Genomic DNA, 23075 nt, shown 5'->3' with positions numbered 1-23075 from the left:
TATCTTTCAGCGGCTTATCTATAGGAAGAAGGAAAGACAAAGAAAAATGCCAATTATGTCAATAATAAAATACAGGCATTATTCAAAGAATGAATACGATTACTTTGCAATTTTTTGCGCCAAGACACACCAGAAAAAAGACTGTTTGAAGTAAGCCTTGTTCCTGGCGGTTTTTAAATCCTATAACATAGTATGTAAAGACATATGCCCATCCAGTTCATCCTATTATCCGTCAATGTTGATGCAGAGTAAGGCAAAAAAAAACACATGATGTACAAGCCAATTCCTTCCCAACTCTCAGGCAGAGAGTTCCATAGTTCCCACTGCTCTTACAGTATGGCCGAATACACGCAGGCAGATTTGAATTGCGGAATCTGCAGCAGGCGACCCCCTGCAAATTCCACAGCAAATACCGCCCACAGCATGCAATGCAAAAGTGATTCTTTATGCACACGAGCGGAAACCAATTGCAGCTTCCGCTCACGGATGCAAAATTGCAGCATACTCCATTTTCCTGCGGTGTCCACACAAACGGCTTACATTGAATTCAATGTAAGCCGCCCGATCCGCGGAAAAAGCAGAAGTTTCAAAAAAATCTGTACTGCGCATGTCTGACAGCATGCGTACCATCCGCAGTACAGATGAAGATTGAAGCAGGTAGACGTGGACGCTGCTGCTGCCAGAGCCGGATTCCACATGCGGATTCCAGCTCTGCTGTGTACATGCGCCCTAAATAACCCCCTTCTATGTCAGTGTATAAACATTCTGCAATCTACACGTAGCGGATGCCCCCTTGTTACTCTCACAGTCCTGGGTATAAACAGATCATGGGAGAGATCTCTGTAGAGAAGCCTTTGCAGAAAAACACCAGAAAAAAACTGTTATATCCACAGCATGCTATGTTTTGCAAATAATGTTAAAAGCCAATACTCGCCTAGCTGGCACCAATCAGAGCCAGCGCTGGATGCACCAATCACAGCCATTCAATGAATGGCTGTGATTGGTGCATCCAGATCTTTCTTTGATTGGCTCAACCAGTCAGAGCAATCTCTTGCTGGAGGCGGGGATTTCAATCCCCGTCACTATCAATGGATGCTTTGTTGGCTTGAAAAGTGCCCGGCAGCCTGCCCGGAGCTTCAGAGAGCAGCGGCGGGGACCCATACGGTGCCAGCTAGGTAATACTTTTTTTGGGGGGGTAGTGCAGCTGGCGCTTGCATATAGCGCTGACAAAAACGTGGTACCAAGTTGTGCCGTGTTTTCAGCAGCACTGAAACTGCTGCCCATTCATTTCAATGGGTGATGCAGGGCTGAAAACGGCCAAAGATAGGACATGCATCGCTGTCAAAGCCCAGCGTTGATAATGCTGCGTTGTGACGCTTGTGTGATCAGCCCCATTGAATTGAATGGGAGCGTTTTACTGCGTTTAGTGCAGCGCTGAAAAGGCAGCGCTAAACGCTGTATAAATATGTCTGTGTGAAAGCAGCGTAAAGGGGTTCAGGAGATAGTAACATAGTATGTAAGGCTGAATGAAGACGATGTCCATCTAGTCCAGCCTGTTTATCCTCCTGTATTGATCCAGAGGAAGGCAAAAAACCCCAAGGGCAGAAGCCAATTAGCCCTTTTGGGGAAAAAATTTCTTCCCGACTCCCTAATGGCAATCAGACTGTTCCCTGGATCAACCCCTAATAGTTCCTACCTGCCTGTATACCAGGATTGACAATTAACCTAAGATTTATATCCTATAATGTCCTTCCTCTCCAGAAAGACATCAAGTCCCCTTTTAAACTCCTCTATGGATTTTGCCATCACCACTTCCTCTAACAGAGAGTTCCACAGTCTAACTGCTCTTACAGTAAAGAATCCCCTTCTATGTTGGTGATGAAACCTACTTTCCTCTAATCATAGCGGATGTCCTCTTGTTACCGTCGTGGTCCTGGGTCTAAACAGATCTTTGGAGAGATCCTTGTATTGTCCCCTCATGTATTTATACATAGTTATTTGATCACCCCTTAGCCGTCTTTTTTCTAGAGTAAATAATCTCAATTTGGATAGTCTCTCTGGGTATTCCAGTCCCGTCATTCCATGTATTAGTTTAGTTGCCCTTCTTTGAACCCCCTCAAGCACTGTGACATCTTTCCTGAGCCCCGGTGACCAGAATTGTACGCAGTATTCCATGTGAGGCCTGGCAAGTGCCTTATATAATTGAAGGATAATGTTCTCATCCTTTGCCCCTATACCTCTTTTAATGCACCCCAAGACTTTATTTGCCTTTGCAGCAGCTGACTGGCATTGGTTACTCCAGTTTAGTCTACTATCCACTAATACCCCCAGATCCTTTTCCATATCACTTTTCTCTAGTGGTACCCCATTAAGTGAATATTGGTGACATCTGTTTCTCCTACCCATGTGCATAGTCTTACATTTTTCAACATTGAACTTCATTTGCCATTTTCCTGCCCAAGCCCCCAGCTTATCCAGGTCCGTTTGTAACCGCACATTGTCTTCCGTTGCATTAATTATATTGTATAATTTTGTGTCATCTGCAAATATTGATATTTTGCTGTGCAGCCCCTCTATCAGGTCATTGATAAATATGTTGAACAGAGTGGGGCCTAATACTGAACCCTGTGACACCCCGCTAGCGACTGTGGTCCAATCAGAGTACGAACCATTTATTACCACCCTCTGCTTTCTATCATTGAGCCAATTTTTTACCCACTTACACAGATTTTCGCCCAGTCCGAGCTGCCTCATTTTGTATATTAGCCTATTATGTGGCACGGTGTCAAAGGCTTTAGAGAAGTCCAGATATACAAGATCAATAGATTCTCCCAGGTCCAGCTTAGAGCTTACTTCATCGTAGAAACTGATCAGATTTGTCTGACATGAGCGACCCTTCATGAATCCATGCTGCTGAGGAGTTATTCCCTTATTCTCCTTGAGGTACTCATCGATGGCGTCTCTCAGAATCCCCTCGAAAATTTTTCCCGTTACTGAAGTGAGACTTACTGGCCTGTAGTTACCAGGCTCACTTTTGCTCCCTTTTTTGTAAATTGGAACCACGTTGGCAATGCGCCAATCCAATGGTACTACACCAGTCTTGATAGTGTCTAATAATAATAATAATAAACTTTATTTGTATAGCGCCAACATATTCCGCAGCGCTTACATAGACAGGGGGGAATACAGAAAGACAAAATACAAACATTACAGAACCACGGTTACATATAGTAATCAGTTGATGGAAACAATAGGGGTGCGGGTCCTGCTCCAACGAGCTTACATTCTACGAATGGTGGGGTGATACAGAAGGTAAAGGGGCTGGAGATGTGCACGGTATGGCGAAGTGTGAGAGATAGAAACGGTGTGACTGCAGGAGCGGTTTATGATGGCTAGCAGGGAGAAATATTAGATATAGCGGCCTAGCTATCTCGTCACTTAGTTCCCTTAGTATCCTTGGGTGTAATCCATCTGGGCCTGGCGATTTATCAATTTTAGTTTTCTTTAGTCGCTTCCGCACCTCCTCCTGCGTTAGGTATGAGATATTTTGTGAGGGGTTCGTTTTATTCCCCTGCATCTCGTGTGGCATTTCCTTTTCTTTGGTGAACACACTTGAGAAGAAACTGTTTAGTAGATTTGCTTTCCCCTCGTCATCATCAATGATTTCTCCTGCATTGTTTTTTAAAGGGCCAGTGCTCTCCCTGCAAATCCTTTTGCTGTTAATATAGTTGAAAAATAGCTTCGGGTTGTTTTTGCTCTCTTTGGCGATCCGTCTTTCTGCTTCCTCCTTGGCAGTTTTGATCTTATCTTTGCATATTTTGTTTTTTTCCCTGTATGATTTTAGCGCTTCTTCGCTGCCTTGTTGCTTTAGTAGTTTGAACGCTTTCTTTTTTTCGTTTATTGCCCCTCTTACCGTCTTGTCGAGCCCCATTGGTTTCCTTTTAGTTGAGTTTCTTTTATTTTTAAAGGGAATGAACTGCTCACATGAGGCGATTAGGATCCTTTTAAACTTTTCCCATTTGTCCTCTGTACTGTTATTTTTGAGGATGTTGTCCCAATTAATGTTACCGATAGTAGTTCTAAGCGCATCAAATTTTGCCTTACCAAAGTTTAGTTTCTTTGTCGCTCCCTGATAAGGCTTCCTATTGATTGACAGCTGGAAGTTGATTATATTGTGATAATATTCCTCAATCCAAGAGCCTGTTATCATTCAGTCCTTGCTGCGTTAGAAAACTGTTTTTTTTTTGTGAACTTAGGCCTCTTTCACACAGGCGACAGCAATATCGCGATTTTGTAGTGCTCTTTTGCCGGGATTTTCCGGGGGCTTGAAATATAAACCCTACACTGAAAATAAGCCCTGGCTGCATTTAAAAAAAAACAAAAAAAAACAATACACCATCAAACAGGCGCTGTCCGCTCAGCCATCTCCCATGCAGCTCTGACTCACTTGCTTGTAGTTTTCACCCAGCGCTTCCTAGTCAGAGGTTCAAAAACTCCGCCTCCAGGAAGTGCTGACTCTGAATGCCGCGGCTCAGCCAATCACTGCAGCGCTCGATTAACCAATCACAGCCATCGCATTGAATGAGGGCCAGACAGTACCTCTTATATGATGTATTGGGTTATGTAGCTAGTACTTATTTTAGGGGAAACCGTAGGATTTCCTACTGTAAAAGTTGCATTGCACCGCACAAAAACCGCGTTTTCATGCGATGAACACAAAGGAAGGGTCCATAGGGAAACACAGGCTACAAAACATCGCAAATCGCAGCAGCATTCAGCATGACGCAATTTTTTTTTCTCACAATGTAGCAGCCTACAAAACATCACTAATGTGAAGAAACGCATTGGAAAGCATGGGCCTCTCATACATGTGATTTTTAGCGCTGTCGCATCGTGAGAAAATCGTGCGATTCAGTTGCCTGCGTGAAAGCGGCCTTATGGTTAAATGCAGCAGCCAATACGTACAACCAGCGCTGCAGCGTGAGGCCGGGTTCACACGAGCGGGTTGGATTCAGCTTGTGGATATCCGTAGTGGAAGACCCGTGAATGATCTCGGAAACAAATTGCGTATGTACGTATATGCGTGGTTTTCCACACGGATGTACACGTATGGACAGCGTATCGTTCGCGCAGAAAAGCCAATGAGAGCAGGGAATGACATCAGAGAAGTGCGCAACCCCCTGGAAAACCCCTTCTATCGCTCAGGAGACATTCTCTTGTGCTGTCGTAGTAAGAGCGGCTCCGAGAGCCTTCAGAACGTGATTCTGCTCTCCAGGTGCGGCGGGTTTATCTATTTTGGAAGTAGTATAAACCACTTTAAAACTAAAACCTTAAGGCCTTTCTCACACAGGTGCCTTTTACCACGATTAATGCAGCGTTTGGAACGTTAATCGCGGTATAACTCTCCCATTGAAATCAATGGGGCCTCGCAGACATGCGCTTGATCGTGACAATGATTGAGTACTCGTGCTAAAACACGGGCGGCTGCAAGCAAATGTAAAATCGCAGACAAAGCTATTTTTTCTTCTTCCGCTCACAGAATCCCCATTTTTAACCCACAAGCGTGTGCGAAACTGCAAAGTCCATGCATTTCAATGCCCGTGTATTACGGTGTATCATATGCGCGAGAGGCGATCGCAGAATCCGCGATTCAAGTCCTCTTGTGTGAGACCAGCCTTAAGCAGGGTGTAATAGTAGACCACCAGCCTGAGCCACAGATGATAAAGTAGATGGCTTCCAGACTTCACAGCTCAGCTGCAGTCACTGAAAATAGCTGGGCGAAATGGAAAGACTAGTTTACAATGGAGGACAGGCAGTAGACGGCTATCTCCAGGAGTGGCGGCAGCAGGAGGTGCATCTAATGTGTTGACACCCGCCGCCGCTCTGGAGGAAGAGAATGCAGCCGGCGGAGGTGACACCGTTGCTAAGGGCCGTTGCTACGGATAGAGGCGCGTTGTGATGACGTCAGAGCGTAGCTTGGACTGGGCGCGAAGTGAAGGGAGTTGGAAGTTGCTGACTGGATGTGGGATGTGACGGGAGCGGGCAGCAGCGGAGGTACGCGGCGCTGTTATGTTCTGTACTCCCTCGTTGTATCTAAGTGAACTGTTGGCTTTGGCGGCGGCTACAGCTTCTTGTGCGCAGAGCGTTCCGCGTCTCATATACAGGCGGGATGGAATTGCATGGCGCTAAATGATATGCGTTTCAGCCTCTCCGTAGGCCACGTGACACCGCGCTGTGTGCTGATTGGCTGGGTTGTCGTCCAGCTGCTCTGTGGCGCCGCTGAGGTGAGTGCGGCTTCCTTTGTACATCGGGCTGCGTTCCCGGATGACCCCTCCCACTGCAGACCCTTTTTTTCCCCTCAATTTTCTTATTCCCACCTTACAAAAAGAAGGAAATAAATTGCACCATTTTTGGGGTGGGTTTGTTTTTATTATTCTGTGGGTCCGTACGGTCAGGCCGCTTTCACGTCTGCGATGGGGGTTCCACTTTCCAATTCCGTTCGGGGAGCAGGAACGGGGAATACTCACAGTCGAACATCTCCGCCTTTGTTGAAACTGTACAGCGCTGGGCGGACTCCATTGACTATAATGGGGTCTGTTTGGTCTCCGCTCAGCTGCACGGCTTTTAACCCATTAAGGACCAGGCGCGGTAAATATACGCGGCCTGGGCCTAAAAACCGCCGATAGTAAAATTACGGCAGAGCGAATCAATTAGAGGCAGGAAGGGTTGTCAGCTGTTGGTGACAGCTGATAACCTGGAGGAGAGGGCAGGAGGGGGTTTTAACCCTTCCTGCCTTTTCCTTCCCCTAGTACACAGCGCTCAATGAGCACTGCCTACTAGAAAGTGAAAGTACAGCGTAACTTTCACTCCGGGAAGGAGGGGTCATGTGACGGCTGGAGTTTCCTGCTACTGCAGAGCTGGAGGGTCCTACTAGACCCTGGCCAGCTCTGCCAGTGACTAATGTCACTACAGGGGTTGCTTTCCCCTGTAACTGGGGCTCCTATGTATGCCCCAGCTACAGTGGGAAAGTGTCCAAAAAAAAATGAATGTTCCCAGGGGTCTAATATGATGTAATGGGGAACATAGTAAAAAACATAATTCCATACATCCGTAAAATAAGACTACAGAATACAACAACAATATTTACATAAGAAAGAAAATAATACAAAGCAGACGCCAACAAAAAACGTCGCTGTGTGCACCCAGTAAACCAAAACCATACATACTATATATCAAAACGTCCGAAATAAATAGAAACCCGTTCCCATACTTTATTTTAGCATAAAAATACTAAAAAATTTTTTTAAAAAACTATAAATATTAGAATTGACAGCGGCATTTAAATCATAATCAGCCTTATCTCTGTTCACAGATGTGGGTCCGCTGTCTTGACAGCTCCCAAGCCCACGCCATACAGTAATATCTGATGTGTGCTGTACAGGAAGGGGTTAAAGAAATCTCATCCGCAGGCAATGGAAAGAATCTGCAGCATAAATGTATCCAGGTTGTGGATGTTTAAGTCTACAGTGTAGCGATTCATAATGTGGATTTTCACAGCAGATTTCACAACTTCAAAAGAGTTGGGTGAGATCTGTAGATAAGGCCGGTTTCAGACAAGCGTATTTTAGTTCTGTGTTTGGTCCATGTCTGAACAGTAATACGGATCTAATATCAATCTATGTATCTACTCGCATAGCCACATGTTTCATGGCTATTTTTTTAAAAGGCGGAGCCCGTCACGGCCGTGGGCATGAGCCCTAATTAGCTGAAAGGACAGGAAGCAGTCATTGATTCCTTCTGTGGTCCATATATATCACATGTAAATAAATATATACATAATATTATTGAATCTCACATGATGCATAAAATACACATAATGTTCAAGGCATTTCTCTGTGTTGTGCACATCTTCCAGCACAGATCTGGCGCTCCCCGTAGCTCTGATTTATTTACTAATCTCTGTTGTATTTACATTTTATCCACTGGAAATAAACAATGAAGATTCCCATTAAATGACAACAGAGAATAATAAAAAAAGGAAACTTGCCAAATTGATACATAAATTATATTAGAATTGTGTAGGAATACAATTGACAGGCTGTGATTACACATTGCAGACAGTGGGTTGCAGTGAATGAATTCTACAGTGAAACTCTTTGGCGCCCGCTGCGGATTTGACATGACTCGTCCACTAGTTTTTTGGGTTTTTTCCCGCTATAAATAAAAACCTCATTTGCTTACATGTTAATGTATATTGCTGCAGAAGTTTGGATCGCATCCTGCAGCAAATCCGCTGTGTGTGAATTCGCCTTTAGGGTGGATTCAGATGACCGTATATCGGCTCGGTTTTCACGCCGAGCCGATATACGGTGTCCTCATCTGCAGGGGGAGGGGGGGAGGATGGAAGAGCCAGGAGCAGGAACTGAGCTCCCGCCCCCTTTCTGCCTCCTCTCCGGCCCTCTGCACTATTTGCAATGAAAGCGGGCGGGGCTAAGCCCCGAGAATTAGCCCAGCCCCGTCCAGCCTCTCCTCATTGCAAATAGTGCAGAGGGGCTGAGAGGAGGCAGAGAGAGGGCGGGAGCTCAGAGCACTGTTCCTGGCTCTTCAATCCTCCGCCCCCTGCAGAGAGACGACGTATATCGACTGGGCGTGAAAACCGAGCCGATATACGTTCGTCTGAATCCAGCCTCAGGGTGACTACCCACTAGAGTTTTTTTTCACTGCAAAATTCGCAGCGGTTTTTTTTTCTGCAGGGGTCTATGGGACTTGTAATGTTAAAATCGCGATTGAGCAAAATAGCAATTTACCGCCAAATCGTGATTTTAACATTACAAGTACCATAGATCCCTAGAGAAAAAAAAAGCTGTCAATTTTGCAGTGAAAAAAGACTGTAGTGGGTAGTCAGCCTTATGTTGAAACTAAAATACCCCATTAGGGTCCTTCCACGCTGTTCTATGGTCATCCATGAAACGCACATGTTTTAACGCATAAAAACGGATGAACCGTTTATGGAAACTTTTGACTGTACATTTCCATATGATTAATATATACCTTTTTTAGTCATCAGGTGCCTTAGGGCTTATTCAGACGACCATACTGTATATCGGCCGGGTATTCACGCCAGCCGATATACGGCGTCTCTCTCTGTAGGGGGAGGAGGCTGGAAGAGCTGGGAGCAGTGCTCTGAGCTCCCGCCCCCTCTCTGCCTCCTCTCCGCTTCTCTGCACTATTTGCAATGAGAGGGGGCAGGGTGGGGTGGAGCTAATTCATGGAATTTAGCCCCGCCCTGTTCCGCCTCCCCTCATTGCAAGTAGTGCAGAGGGGCGAAGAGTGGGCGGGAACTCAGTGCACCTCTCCCAGCTTTTCCAGCCTCCTCCCCCTGCAGAGAGAGACGACGTATATCAGCCGGGCGTGAAAACCCAGCCGATATACAGTCGTCTGAAGCCCTTAAAGAGAGAAAAAGTGTTTGAACTTTGAAACCTTATTAAGAAAAAAAAGTTGACAGTTAAAAACTGATGTTTTTCATATTCAAAACTGATCAAAACGTATACCGTATAGTTTTTTTTTAAAAACTGTAAAATTATAATTGAAAATGCATGTGTTTTTACACATATGTTTGAGTGACAGCTTTTGAGTGAACATTTTGCATAAAAATTAATTGGTATTTAAGTAGCTACTTAAATACCAATTAGGTGTGCAAATGAAGCCTTAGCTGAATGCAGTTAATAGCCCGAGGGGAAACAATGCTAGTGGAGAACTACTGATAAGAGTGAACTGTGATTTTTAGGTTGGACTGAATTTAACGATCAGCCTGCAGTGCCCGAAAAGCGGACGATGGGCGCACATTTACACGCACCAATTATCGCTAAAACGATTGCCGACTAGCGATTTTTTTATTTTTTTTATTTATTTTTATTTTTTTATTTTTTATTTTGTTTTTTAAAGCAATCATTGGCTGGTATAAATGGGCCTTAACTCCTTTAACTTTTTAAAGTGGTTGGCCAATAAACTCACTCATATTGGTGATTAAATGTATGATTGCTTGGCCCACTGATCATCAGAATGGGGGAAGGGGAGTCCCCTTTTTGGTCACGCATGCACATTACCGAACCATTTACTGTCTATGGGACTAACAGATATAATCAAGCACTGTCTCGTAGATGGTGATTCATCAATCCATAGAGCATTGGATTTGTGACACCTATTCTCATGATCAATGAGGGTCCTTGAGATAAGAAAAGGGGGAAAAAATGACTGTCTGAAGGCCAAAATAGTCCACTTCCTTAAAAGAATTGGTCTATGAGCAACATTTATCACCTTTCTATATGATCGGTGCGGGTCTGACCACTTGGAGCCTCACCAATCACAGTGGATCTTTTTTGGCTGGTGGCGTCATACGTGAGCCATCAATGAAGAGCCAGGGAAAGGGGTTGTTTGCTGAAACTGTGGGGGCATTGTGTTATGAATGGGGCTGGTAAAGAAGCTGGGCATTTGGGTCTACTGAACCATGGATATTTTATACCACACCCTAATGTTCCACATGATTATGTCAAGGGCACGTTTTGAAGCAATCACAATATGCAGTGCCCACCCAGCGATGACCTCATTTATGATCGCTTATATAAAATCAGTAATAGAGCATTTTAATGCTAAGTGTACATCCCTGAGAAAACCATTTTTGTAGAGGAGTCCCTGGTACGCTTCAAAGGGAGGCTTCGATTCCGCCAGTACATGCCCAGTAAGAGGGTAGAGGGCACGGTATGGTGTGACAATGTACAAATTGTGTGAGAATATATCAGGGTAGACCTAGAAGTTCTGGATTTATGAAAGGAGAGACACCAAATTTAAGCTCCCAGAATGTGACTTTTACGGACACAGCGATACCAAATGTATTTTCGTTTTATTATTTAGATTATTTTTTTTTATAAGTATAGCAAAAGGTTTTGTGGGTTTTTTTTTGTTTTTTTTTTTTACTTTTATTACACTTTTTTTTTTTTTTTAATAAAATATCAATACAGTTTTACTAATTATTTTTACTTTTTGAAATTTTTGTTTTTAGCTCCTGCAGTATGATGTAATGTACATCATACTGCAATCTGAGAGACAGTATCAAGCCACCCCACGGGGATGACTTGATAGGCATTCTGCTATGACAGCCCTGGGGCCTTTCAGAAGGCCCCGGCTGCCATGACACCTGCACGGCTCCCTGCAATCTCATTGCGGGGGGCCATACGGGACCCCAGAACATCGGTCGGGGGATTTAAATGCCGCTGTCAGCTATTGCCCGTGGGTATCAGCTGTAATAAACAGACGGCGCCCACGGTGTATAGAGGAAGATAGCTGTTGGACCACCCTTCATATACGTCCTGCAACGGCAGGACGTAAAAGCACTATGGCGGTCACTAAGGGGTTAAGATCCCATTGTAAACAACGGCGAGGTGTTCTGAGGAAACTTCCACAGATAGAATGTGCTGCGATTTCATATTCATGTGAGTTTTTGTGCACATTGCATAAAACTCGCGCGAGAATATCGTTTGTGTAAATATGCCTTCACAAGGAGAAAAAGTCAATTTAAAAATTTACATTTTTTTTCAAATTTCTAGTAAGTTTTTTTTTTTTCTATTAGTAAAGACAAAATTTATTGATGAACATTTACCACTAACATAATAATCTACAATATGTCATAAAAAGAATCTAAGAATTGTGTTTATAAGTAAAAGCATTCAAAAGTTACCGTGTAAAGTGACAGCTGTCAGATTTGAAAATAATATAGGCCACGCCCTGAGCGCTCCCGCACACTTGCGTTTTTTTTAACACTGTGTTAAAACTGGATTTTTTTTTAACGCCAATGTCAGTGGGAATTTCTAATGTTTAAAACGTATTTCAAGTTTGTGCTTTTCGTGCGATGCGTTTTTAACATTAGAAAGTCCCATTGACCTTTGCGTTAAAAAACCGCAGCGTTAAAAAATGCAAGTATGTGGGACCCGTAAAGGAGTTAAAATGCAAAAAAAAATTAAGAAAGAGGCTTTAGACAACACTGAAAGCCCAGAGTGTACTGACATAAGGGTACATATTTCCAGCACCTCGGTATATATGTGGCATTTATTTGATATAATCTAAGGTGGTTCGTTGCTTGTTGTTAGAATCTGTCAATTCCTTGCTGTATTTGAAATCAATTTTTTGTGAGTTCTTGGTTATATGCAGCAGCTAATCAGAACGAGCAGCGCTGCAGTGTAAAGCATGATGTAATCGCTGAACACAAGGCTGAGCCTCAAATGAGACAGTAGGTGGATTTCATCCTGCAGAATCTCACGAGTAAGCTGCAGTTTTTAAACGTGTGTGTTGTAATTAAGCATAGGTGAGTATAACCTAATTTAATTGCTCATTTATTATCTACCTCCCTGCAGCATGGCGGCTTTACCACAGAACAACCTCCAGAAGCAGTTGGAATTGTTCTCATCCAAGCTCGCTGGGAATAAGCTTTCTCTACAGAAAACTAAACCTGGGTGAGTACAATGTCTCTAATTACTAAATTGTGTAGTTCAGTGAGAACATCACAGTTCTCAGCCCAACCTGCTGTGGGCTGCATTCCCATGAACGTATATCGGCTCGGTTTTCATGCTGAGCCTATATACGTCGTCCTTATGTGCAGGGGGAGGGAGGATGGAAAAGCCAGGAGCAGAAACTGAGCTCCCGCCCCCTCTCTGCCTCCTCTCCGCCCCTCTGCACTATTTGCAATGAGGAGAGCTGGTTTGGGGGCGGGCTAATTCAAAAACTTAGCCCCGCCCCTGTCCATTGCAAATAGTGCAGAGGGGGCGGGAGCTCAGTTCCTGCTCCTGGCTCATCCATCCCCCCCCCCCCCCCCCCGCACATGAGGACGACTTATATCTGCTCAGCGTGAAAACCGAGCCGATATACGTTCGTGGGAATCCAGCCTTAGAACCACATAGCAGATCATCTCTGAAGGGTTTTTGTGTGGGGCCTCCAGATCGGCAGATGCGTGCTCAATATGCAGTGAATAAAACCCATTGATTTTAATCAGTTCATTCACATGCGTGAATTTTGCGGTTGCGCAAAAAACCTGCTGCATACTCTATTTTTTCTGAGCATTTGCAAACCAAAAGTCCCCATAGAAGTCAGTGGGGATGCACAAATGTGCAGGCAATACGCTAGCAGATTTTTGAAACGCTGCACAATAGTGCAGGAGAAAGAACTCATCTTGAACTCATTAGACTAATTATCCATTTCAACGGCTGGGAGCATCATTGCGTATTTTTATGCATGCGCAATTGTGCATGACTTGCACACGCAAACCTGAATGTAAAATACGCCTATGCACACGCAAAACAGCAATGTCCATTCTGCAAGAGACACAACGCTCGTACACTCAAATACGCTCGTCTTGTGTGAATCCAGTCTTTTACTGGTAATTGCATCTCAAAAATGCAGATTGAGATCACAGCGGCGTAAGGAGGGAGAGCGTTTGGCTCTGTTCTCATCGTGTTTAGAGCCAGCATTGGGGGTATGGATCTGGATCTCCCAACATATAGCGCCAGTGGAAGGTTGTGATGTAAAGTGGGATACATCACAGCTAGGCAGTCCCTGCTAAAAAGATTAACATCCAGCTGCTCAATCTTCTGCCCTGCTGCCGGAGGAGAGTTGGGAGTTTGCCTAAAGGCCCTTTTAGACACAAAGATTTTCACTCAAAAATCGCTCAAAGTCATCTTTCGAGCGATAATCGTTGTGTCTAACTGCATTGACATCATGCAGTTTTCGTTAAGCCGTCGCTGATCTTTCAGCATGCTCAAAGATCAGCGATCAGTTATCAGGAAATTCACAGCAGGATACAGCTGATACTATTGTTTTCTGCTCCCTGATGACAGGCGGGATATGAAGAACAGAGCGGTTCAGCTGTGTTTTTCATACCCCGCTCGGCTATATAACAGCCGGGCGCTCTGAGCAGAAAACAGCTGAATGCAGAAGACGAGCGGCCCCGCTTGTGTTTTGCATCCTCTGCTCAATGTTTGAGCGATCACCTTGCGCTGTAAAAGAACACAACGATTATTTTGAGCGATAATTGTTGTCTCTAAACCAGCCTTAACTTGTATCCTCTAGTATTTTACACATAATGTCTATCTGTTGTGTTTCTTTTTCTCTCTTCCAAAGTGCTTTTACCTTTAAAAAGAAGAGTCCTCCTGATGGATCCACGTCAACTAGTGTCATTCAGACAAAGCAGCAAGTGCCGCTAAAGGACAGGAATGTGTATACTACAGTAAACGACCAATCGAAAAAGCACTTGCCAGTATCATTCTCCAAGGAAAGTGATAAAATCAATGGATATGTTACTCCTGGTTGTTCAAAACTGTCTGAGTCTTCTCCAAAACAGACTCCTTTTACTAGTGTCCAACATAATGCAAACAAAAAGAATGACCATGTTCCTCAACAAGACTCTTACTCAAAGACTAAAACAGACTGTAATACCTCTGTGAACTCAATTCTCAGCCTGGATGACTGGGATGATATAAACGATTTTGACACATCTGTGACATCTCCAAAAAGTCATACCAGGAATTTGGGAAAGACCCCACAGAAAGTCGGCAAAACTCAGTCTGTGACATCTTCAAAATCCTTGTCTATTGAGGAAGAACTCCAGACAAATAAACAAAGTATTAAGAACTCTGGAGCCGATCATGTTGTGGCTACCAAAAAGGCTGACCGTGCATCTGCTACAGAAGTATTGGTGTGCCCAGGTTAGTTTTTTGGAAAGTATAGCATAAGTTGACCATGCACATTAGTTACAGTTTGGCCCCCAATCCACCCAGAGCTATGGTCCTTCACTTTTGGGATGTGTGTTCTGTTTTTTGTTACGTACATTGCAAGATATCTACAACAATGAGTGTTAGGCCTCCTGTCTACGGGCACGCACGGTTTTCAAGTGTGGAATCTCGCAGCGGTTTTCACCCGTGCCTGCAGCTACTAGGCCAAAATACATTTTACTCACCTGTCCGGACCAGGGGTGCTCTCCTCTGTCGCAGCCGGATCTTTTTTTTTCTGCCCGGCGGATGCACTCGGCACACCAGCGCCGTGCTTACTTTTTTTTTTTTAAATCTCCTGCTCTCCCACAGATATACGGCACAGCCACAATGACAGCTGTGAGTGTGCTGCAATGGGGACGGCTTTCTTTGACTTAAATGGAAGCCGTGCCTGCGGGATCCGCAGGAAAATGGAGCATGCTGCGGTTTCTTCCCCTGCGTGCGAATTACACGCCGGGAAAAAAATCTCATCCGCATGCATTAAATTACTAGATCTGAGGATCTTATTAAAAATGATGTTTTGCTATTGACTCTAGTTTCCTTGTGTTAAAGGGGTTGTCCCACGCCGAAACGGGGGGTTTTTTTTTTTTTCCAATAGCCCCCCCGTTCGGCGCGAGACAAACCCGATGCAGGGGTAAAAAAAAAAACGTCCAGTACTTACCCGAATCCCCGCGCTCCCGCGACTTCTTACTTACCTTAGTAAGATGGCCGCCGGGATCTTCACCCACGATGCACCGCGGGTCTTCTCCCATGGTGCACCGTGGGCTCTGTGCGCTCCATTGCCGATTCCAGCCTCCTGATTGGCTGGAATCGGCACACGTGACGGGGCGGAGCTACAAGGAGCAGCTCTCTGGCACGAGCGGCCCCATTCGGAAGGGAGAAGACCGGACTGCGCAAGCGCGTCTAATCGGGCGATTAGACGCTGAAATTAGACGGCACCATGGCGACGGGGACGCTAGCAACGGAACAGGTAAGTGAATAACTTCTGTATGGCTCATAATTAATGCACAATGTACATTACAAAGTGCATTAATATGGCCATACAGAAGTGTATACCCCCACTTGCTTTCGCGGGACAACCCCTTTAACTTTTTTTCTTATTAGATGAAAGTGCAAAGGATACTCTGGATGTCATTTGTGTTAACGATATTGATGTGGAAGCCCTGGCTGAGGAGATACCTGCTGAATACGAGTGCGATGAGGATTTTATTCCTCCATCTCCAACAGACAGTAGCACGTACTCTCCACCAGTGCTCAGGGGGATCTGGTAAGTAGTTCATAGTAAGTAATGTGTGGATGCAGTAATCATAATGCCATGATTGGTAGTTACAATTAAAAAAAAAAACACATTTCATGTGTTCCTGAACCGCAAGAATACAGGGACTTTATATCATAACTATACAAAGTATTGTTACTGCTAAATATCACTGTTTCTTGGTAACTTCATGGTCCTCAGGCATTTTTATACCTATAATTTCAATATAGTTCTGTGCGCAAGTCATCAGTCGCCTCTGGAAGTGTGGAGGAGAATACTACAGAGCATCTAAAGGACTGTGTTTCCTCAACACAGGGTAAGTGGCATTGTATGCTGGCTCTATCGCAAACTGCTGTCTTGCTAAAGCTCTGTAGGAAAAGTCACACCTGCTATTGGGCTTCTGCTACAATTCTGTCTCTCTGTTCTGTTGTTGGAGCAGAAAAACAAAATTAAGCGCTAATGCCCACGGCTGGATTTCTGCCGCGTTTCACCGCAGCTATTAGGTTCCATTGAACCTAAAAGCTTAATGTTCACTCTGCGGAATTCTGCAGTGTGAAATAACCCGCGGCATGTCCTATTTGCAGTGGGAACACATGCGGACGGCTTCCATTGTAGTCAATAAAAGCCGGCCGTCAGGCTATACTTCCGCTGTAGCACAGCGGAAGTATAATGTGAATACACGCCCCGCCCACCCCCAGCCGTGTCATATGTCACTGCCGGCCGCCGTCATACAACACTGCCAGCACGTCATGCGGTATTCCCGTCACGGCCATGGGCATTAGCCCTAAATGTTTTCCTCCATCCACTCCACCCCCCCCCCCCCCATTGATTTCAGTGGGTTTTCTGAAACAGCTGTCCATTTAGAACACCTTTTTTATGGAGCAAATAGCGTTGCAGACTGCGCTATTTGTTCCGTTTTAAAAGGGGAAAAAAAGGTGAGGCACAACTGAACAGAAACAAAATGACAGCTTTCCTTTTTTTGGAAACCTATTGAAATTAATGCAGAACATTGTAAATGTTAGTTTAGAACGGAAAGACGGAATTGTAGCGGAAAGCCCTAAGACAAGTGTGAATGTACCCTAAGTTAATGACGACTGTGATTCTTTCCAGTAGGACATACTGCATCACCCGAACTCTATGCTGTAATGCTGGATATTTGCAAACTAGTCGATGGGATCTCCACAAGTGAGCTGCAGTTCCTGTCTTGTGGAAAGGAGTTGCAGAAGCAGAGGGACATTTGGTATGTAAATCATGTGCTTGAAGTTGTATCCAAACTTTCTTGTTGTGTTTTATTTGATTAACCTTCTTTGGCCTTTTCTCTCTCGCAGGAAAAGGCTCTTCCCAAATGAGTCTGTGCTGAAATCTTCACCTATTGAAGCTCTTGCTTTATCCGGGGGTCAAAAACCACCGTCGTCCAAAATAAACAACTTGACACCTGATGCTTTGGGTACTCCAATCTCGGATACGTCATCACAGCGTCCATTAGGCAATGTTTTTAGATTCAACTCACTTGCTGCTGATAAGCCAAGAGCAAAGAATTTTTTTTCTAAGGAGTTTAGTTCTGTGAGTGGATCTCAGATAGAAAACAAAACCTCATTTTCCTTCAAGGCGGCAGATTCTGCAGTTAAAGATCTGTCCAGTCTCCGGGACTCTGTTTTTAATGTTAGTAGTTTCAATACACCATATAGTGAAAAACCGCTCACTTCTAGTACATGCGCTAAGCCATCTGTACCTCAACCAAATCCCTCAGACATTGATGACATGTACTTCGATATTGACAATTTTGACATTGAAGAATTTGATGATGAAGTGCAGTGTATAGACAGTCCAGTGGCACCGCCTATGAACAAAGCTGCACCGTCATCGTTCCCCACTATACGGGAAGGACCACCCGCTACAAAAAGCAACAGAGTCTCTTTACCACCTTCTGTCAACACCTCTAATCTCTCTGGGACATCAGGTAAATACTAGATATTATACTAAAGAACATTAAAAGGAAACTTATGAAAAAACCTTTTGTAACGATGCTAATTGCTGGGGTACCAGCTTCTGAAACCCCACGCAATGTTCTGTGCCAATTGGTAATGCCAACGTATACAATACATCTGCTAGCTGATACTTGGGTGCTCTGGTGCATAGAGTGGGTATCATACAGGGTAGCTGTCCTCTCTACAACATCTATATGCCCTTTTAGTTCCCTGGCACAAAGTTATAAGGGGCATCTTCTTTTGGGATGGTAATGCAAGTGACTGTGTTGACTTCAACACTCTTAGTGTGAACGTAGTGGGATATTTTTGTAGTTGTGGATTTGTATGGTTTAAAATCTTTTTTGCAAATCTTATGCAGAAAAAGCTATCCGACCTCCGCTGATGTCGGTGGGATCGGGCAACTGTGGAATATGTATAGGGGGAAGGGGGATCTCATTTTTATGTGGGGAGAAACAGATATTTTTGGTATAACTTACCGTAAAATCTCTTTCTCGTCACGTTCATTGGGGGCCACAGCCTAGACCATGGGATATAGCCACTGCCCTAGGAGGCGACACTAAGCAAAAAAGTGTTAGCTCCTCCCCCCTGGCTATATTCCCCCTGCAGGCACTCAGCTAATTAGTCTGTCTGCAAGCAGTAGGAAGCCAGTGGGAGTACGATTATACATATTATGTTTTATACATACTTTAGCATAATTCTCTGCCAAACAATGACCAAAGAACAGAAAGTTCCAGCAACCACCTAAATAAATAAGGGGTGGGTGCTGTGGCCCCCAATGAACGTGACGAGAAAGAGATTTTACGGTAAGTTATACCAAAAATATCTGTTTCTCGTCCGTATCATTGGGGGCCACAGCCTAGACCATGGGACGTCCACAAGCAGTCCCGAAAATATATATATATATAACGGGTGGGCATTTAAAGTTTGACCGTGTGGTCAAAGGACCGCCGCCTGCAAGATCTTCTGGCCGAGCGCGGCGTCCGATGATGCAGATATGTGGACCTTATAAAACTTTGAAAATGTATGTAAGGAAGTCCAGGTGGCTGCCTTACACACCTGAAGCGCCGAGGCCCCGTGCCGGACCGCCCAGGAGGCCCCTACTGCCCGTGTGGAGTGGGCCGTAACCCGAAATGGTGGCGTGCGTCCTGAGGTGCGATACGCCTCTGTTATCAAGGACCTTATCCACTTAGATAGGGTGACCTTTGAGGCTGCCGAGCCCCCTCCGGAATTACGAAGAGGGTGTCAGTCTTACAGAATTCTTTGGTTCTTTTTACATAAATCTTCAACGCCCTCACCAAGTACAGGTGGTGCAGCGTTTTTTTCTCTCGTGTGTACTGGCGTTGGACAGAAGGAAGGCAAGACAATTTCTTCATTGATGTGAAACTCTGAGACTACTTTAGGTAGAAATTCTGGTGATGGTCTCAGTACCACTTTATCTTGGTGGAAAGTCATATAGGGGGTCTGTATAGACAAGGCCGCCAGCTCCGAGACCCTACGAATAGAGGTAATAGCGACGAGGAATATTACCTTCCAGGTCAGTAGTCGTATAGGAATCTCTTTCAGCGGCTCAAACGGTTGGTCTGTCATAGCCTCCAACTCGAGATTAAGATCCCATGCTTGAACCGGGGGTTTCAACGGGGGTGTCGTATGGGCAACTCCCTGTAGGAATGTACGCACAGCCATTCTGTTTGCGATTGACCTCTGAAACAGCACCGTCAGTGCTGACACCTGCCCCCTTAGCGAGCCGACCCTTAATCCTATTTCGAGACCCGATTGTAGGAATGCCAGTATTCTGGCCACCGAAAACTGCATCGGCTGCACTCGCCGCTCCTCACACCAGGTGAAGAAACGCTTCCAGACTCTGTAATAAATAGCTGACGAGGCTGGTTTCCTGGCCCGTATCATTGTCTGAATCACCTTCTCCGAGTAACCTTTTCTTCTTAACACCTCGGTCTCAACGGCCAGGCCGTCAAATGTAGAGACCTGGAATCCGGGTGTAGCAAAGGCCCTTGGGATAGCAGGTCTCTTCGATCCGGTAGGTGCCATGGTGTGTCGGTTAACATTTCTATGATGGTCGCGTACCAGCTTCTTCTTGGCCAATCTGGCGCTATTAATATCGCTGGCCGCCCTTCCTGTTTGATTTTCCCTAGGACTCTTGGTATGAGGGGGATTGGTGGAAATACGTACAGGAGTTTGTATCCTCCCCACGGGATGGTCAGTGCGTCTGTTGCCGCTGCTTGAGGATCCTGTGCTCGGGCCACAAATGGAAGAATTTTGTAATTCAGTCTGGACGCCATGAGGTCCACGTCCGTTGTACCCCATTTCAGACATATCGTCCGGAATACATCTGGGTGTAGCCCCCATTCGCCGGGATCTACCGTTTCCCGACTTAAGTAATCTGCCACCCAGTTGTCTACTCCGGGAATGTAGACTGCTGATATTGAGTTCAGATGATTCTCCGCCCACGTCAGTATGCAAGCTACTTCGTTCATTACTGACGCGCTCCGTGTGCCCCCTTGATGGTTGACATAGGCCACAGCTGTGGTGTTGTCCGTCTGGATGCGCACATCCTTCTTTTTGAGACTGGACCCGAAGTGCCGGAGAGTCAGGTAAATGGCCCGTAATTCTAGGATGTTGATGTGCAAGTTTGTCTCCCTCTGAGACCAAACTCCCTGAACAGACTGGCCCCCCAGTGTTCCGCCCCAGCCTGAGTGGCTGGCGTCCGTCGTCAATATTACCCATCGTTTTGGGCCCAAAGGCCGTCCCGCCTGAAGCCTCCCAGGTTTCAACCACCACTTCAATGCATCCTGGACTTGAGGGGTTATCCGGATTAGTTGTTCCAGGGTCAGAGTGGACCTGTTCCAGCGGGACAATATCAGATGTTGTAGCATCCTTGACCGGAACTGGGCAAAGGGGACCGCCTCGAAGGCTGCTACCATCTGGCCCAGAATATTCATACAGTGTCTGATGGTTAGCGTTCTCTTCTGCATTAGAGACCGAATACCGTGTAGAAGCTTGTCTACTTTTGTTTGAGGTAACAGAACTCGGTGCTGGCTGGTGTCGAATATTATGCCTAAGAACGCCAACCGTTGTGCTGGTATTAGGCACGATTTTTCGCGGTTTACTATCCAGCCAAATTCTTCTAAAGTTTCCATCGTGACACGTAAACTCCTAATGTTGCCGTCCCGTGACGGTGCTTTTATTAGCACATCGTCCAGGTATGGTATGGCCGCTATGCCCTTTGCATGGAGTAGTGCCATCACTGCTGCTAGTACTTTCGTAAAGACTCTTGGGGAGGTTGACAGGCCGAATGGCAGAGCCGTGAATTGAAAATGCCTTCCCTGCATCTCGAAATGAAGGAATTTTTGGTGTGCTTCCCGAATCGGAATATGAAGGTAGGCGTCCTTGATGTCTATTGAGGACAAGAATTCCCCCGGCTGCATGGAGGCTATCACGGATTTGATCGACTCCATCCGGAAATGTTTTGTTTTGATGAATTGGTTCAGTCTCCTTAAGTCCAGTACTGGCCTGACCCTGCCGTCTTTTTTGGGCACTAGAAAAAGAATTGAGTAGAACCCTTTCTTCTCTTGCGCCCCTGGCACTGGTTTTATAACTCCCTGTGCCAGAAGATTTTCCACTGCCAATTGTAGGCTGGCTACTCTTTCTGGGGTGGCAGGCACTCTGGACTTGCGAAACGAATTCTGTGGCAGAGTCGCAGATCTGCACCCACTTGTCGCTCACGCGACTCCACCATGTCTCCCGAAATTGGGAGAGCCTGCCCCCCACCCTGGTGACACTGGGTGGGGGCGGCGCCTCATGCCGCATTCTTTGATCCTGCCGCCTTAGATGTTTCTGGTCGGGATCGCCATGCTTGTCTCGCCTTGAAGGTTGGACCCTTCCTTGCGTCTGTCGGGGTCCTCTTAGATTGGGACCACTGCCCTGACCCAGAACGGGACGAGAAACGCCGAAAGGACCTAAACAGTTTCCTCTTTAATGGAACCTTTTCCTTTCTTATTGGAATTTGTGGCAATGACGTGCTTTTGCCGCCTGTGGCGTCCTTTATCAAGTCATCTAATTTAGGCCCAAAGAGCCTATTTCCCTCAAATGGCAACTTTGTCAGGACCATCTTGAACGCTGAATCGGCTGACCAGTTCTTTAGCCAGAGGGTTCGTCTTGCCGCGACGGATGTGGCGGACGCTCAAGCCACGAACTTAGCTGCATCTAGCTCTGTTGCGCATACGAACTTGTTCGCTTGTATGATATTGTCTGTTGCTTCCAGTAGCTCACTAGGTGGATCGCCTGCTAGAATGTCATTCCGCAGCTGTTTTGCCCAGGCTATGGACGCTTTACTGACCCATGCGGCCATGAAGATCGGCTGCAGGGCGGTGCCCGTGGCCTGAAACACTGATTTCGTCAATGTATCCAGTTTTCTGTCTTGAGGATTAGCCAGAATTGTCACTTCGGCAGTTGGCAACGCCGTGCCTCTAGATAGCCGTGACACTGGTGGATCGACTACCGGGGGTACCGCCCAACCCTTTTTCAGACTTCCTGGGAATGGGTATGTAACTTCCCAGGTTTTCCCAGGTTGCCTAAATTTTTTGTCAGGGTTCTGCCATTCTTTATTAAGGACGTCCGCGAAATCCTGATGGTCTGGAAAGACCTGTCGCGATCTCTTCTGCCGTCTAAACGACACCGTGGAAGGAGTCGTCTCTACTGGTTCCTCCGTTACTTGGAGGGTTTCTCTTACAGCTATTACTAAGCTGTCCATTAGGCTCGCCAGCCGCGAAACCTGTTCGTCGTCCAGATCAGAAGCAGACGAGACCGTGGAGCGTTCGTCGTCTTCTGACCCGCTGTTTGAGCCGTATCCTGAGAAGCCTGCGAGCACAATGCTCGGGGGAGTCATGACGAGCCCGGGCCGGTCTCGCAGAGTACCGGGACCGTGAAGAATGCCTTGACCTGTGGTACGTATGGACAGACTCCCTGGACCCATGGGAATCATGAGAGTCTCTGGACCGCCTG

At 45.7% G+C, this 23075-nt stretch overlaps 1 protein-coding gene across 4 annotated transcripts in view; it reads left to right on the top strand.

Annotated features, from left to right (window-relative positions):
• The first annotated feature begins 5973 nt into the window (after window positions 1-5973).
• The window catches only part of BLM (BLM RecQ like helicase), a 48604-nt gene continuing 31502 nt past the window's right edge, over window positions 5974-23075 (top strand). For 2 of the 4 annotated variants that reach the window (XM_066592987.1, XM_066592984.1), the window contains exons 1-7: window positions 5974-6054; window positions 12408-12506; window positions 14167-14750; window positions 15918-16080; window positions 16299-16384; window positions 17179-17308; window positions 17397-18028. In XM_066592987.1, the coding sequence (XP_066449084.1) occupies window positions 12409-12506; window positions 14167-14750; window positions 15918-16080; window positions 16299-16384; window positions 17179-17308; window positions 17397-18028 (1693 nt within the window). In that variant the 5' untranslated portion in view covers window positions 5974-6054; window position 12408. Of the gene's footprint in view, window positions 6055-6183; window positions 6285-12407; window positions 12507-14166; window positions 14751-15917; window positions 16081-16298; window positions 16385-17178; window positions 17309-17396; window positions 18029-23075 lie in introns of those variants that run through there. The other 2 variants (XM_066592986.1, XM_066592985.1) reach the window with 2 other exon arrangements.

This window comes from Eleutherodactylus coqui, chromosome 2, assembly GCF_035609145.1.
Source record: "Eleutherodactylus coqui strain aEleCoq1 chromosome 2, aEleCoq1.hap1, whole genome shotgun sequence".
NCBI classification, from domain to species: domain Eukaryota; kingdom Metazoa; phylum Chordata; class Amphibia; order Anura; family Eleutherodactylidae; genus Eleutherodactylus; species Eleutherodactylus coqui.
Note: the sequence above shows the minus strand (reverse complement) of the source record. Positions and strands in the feature narration are given on the sequence as shown.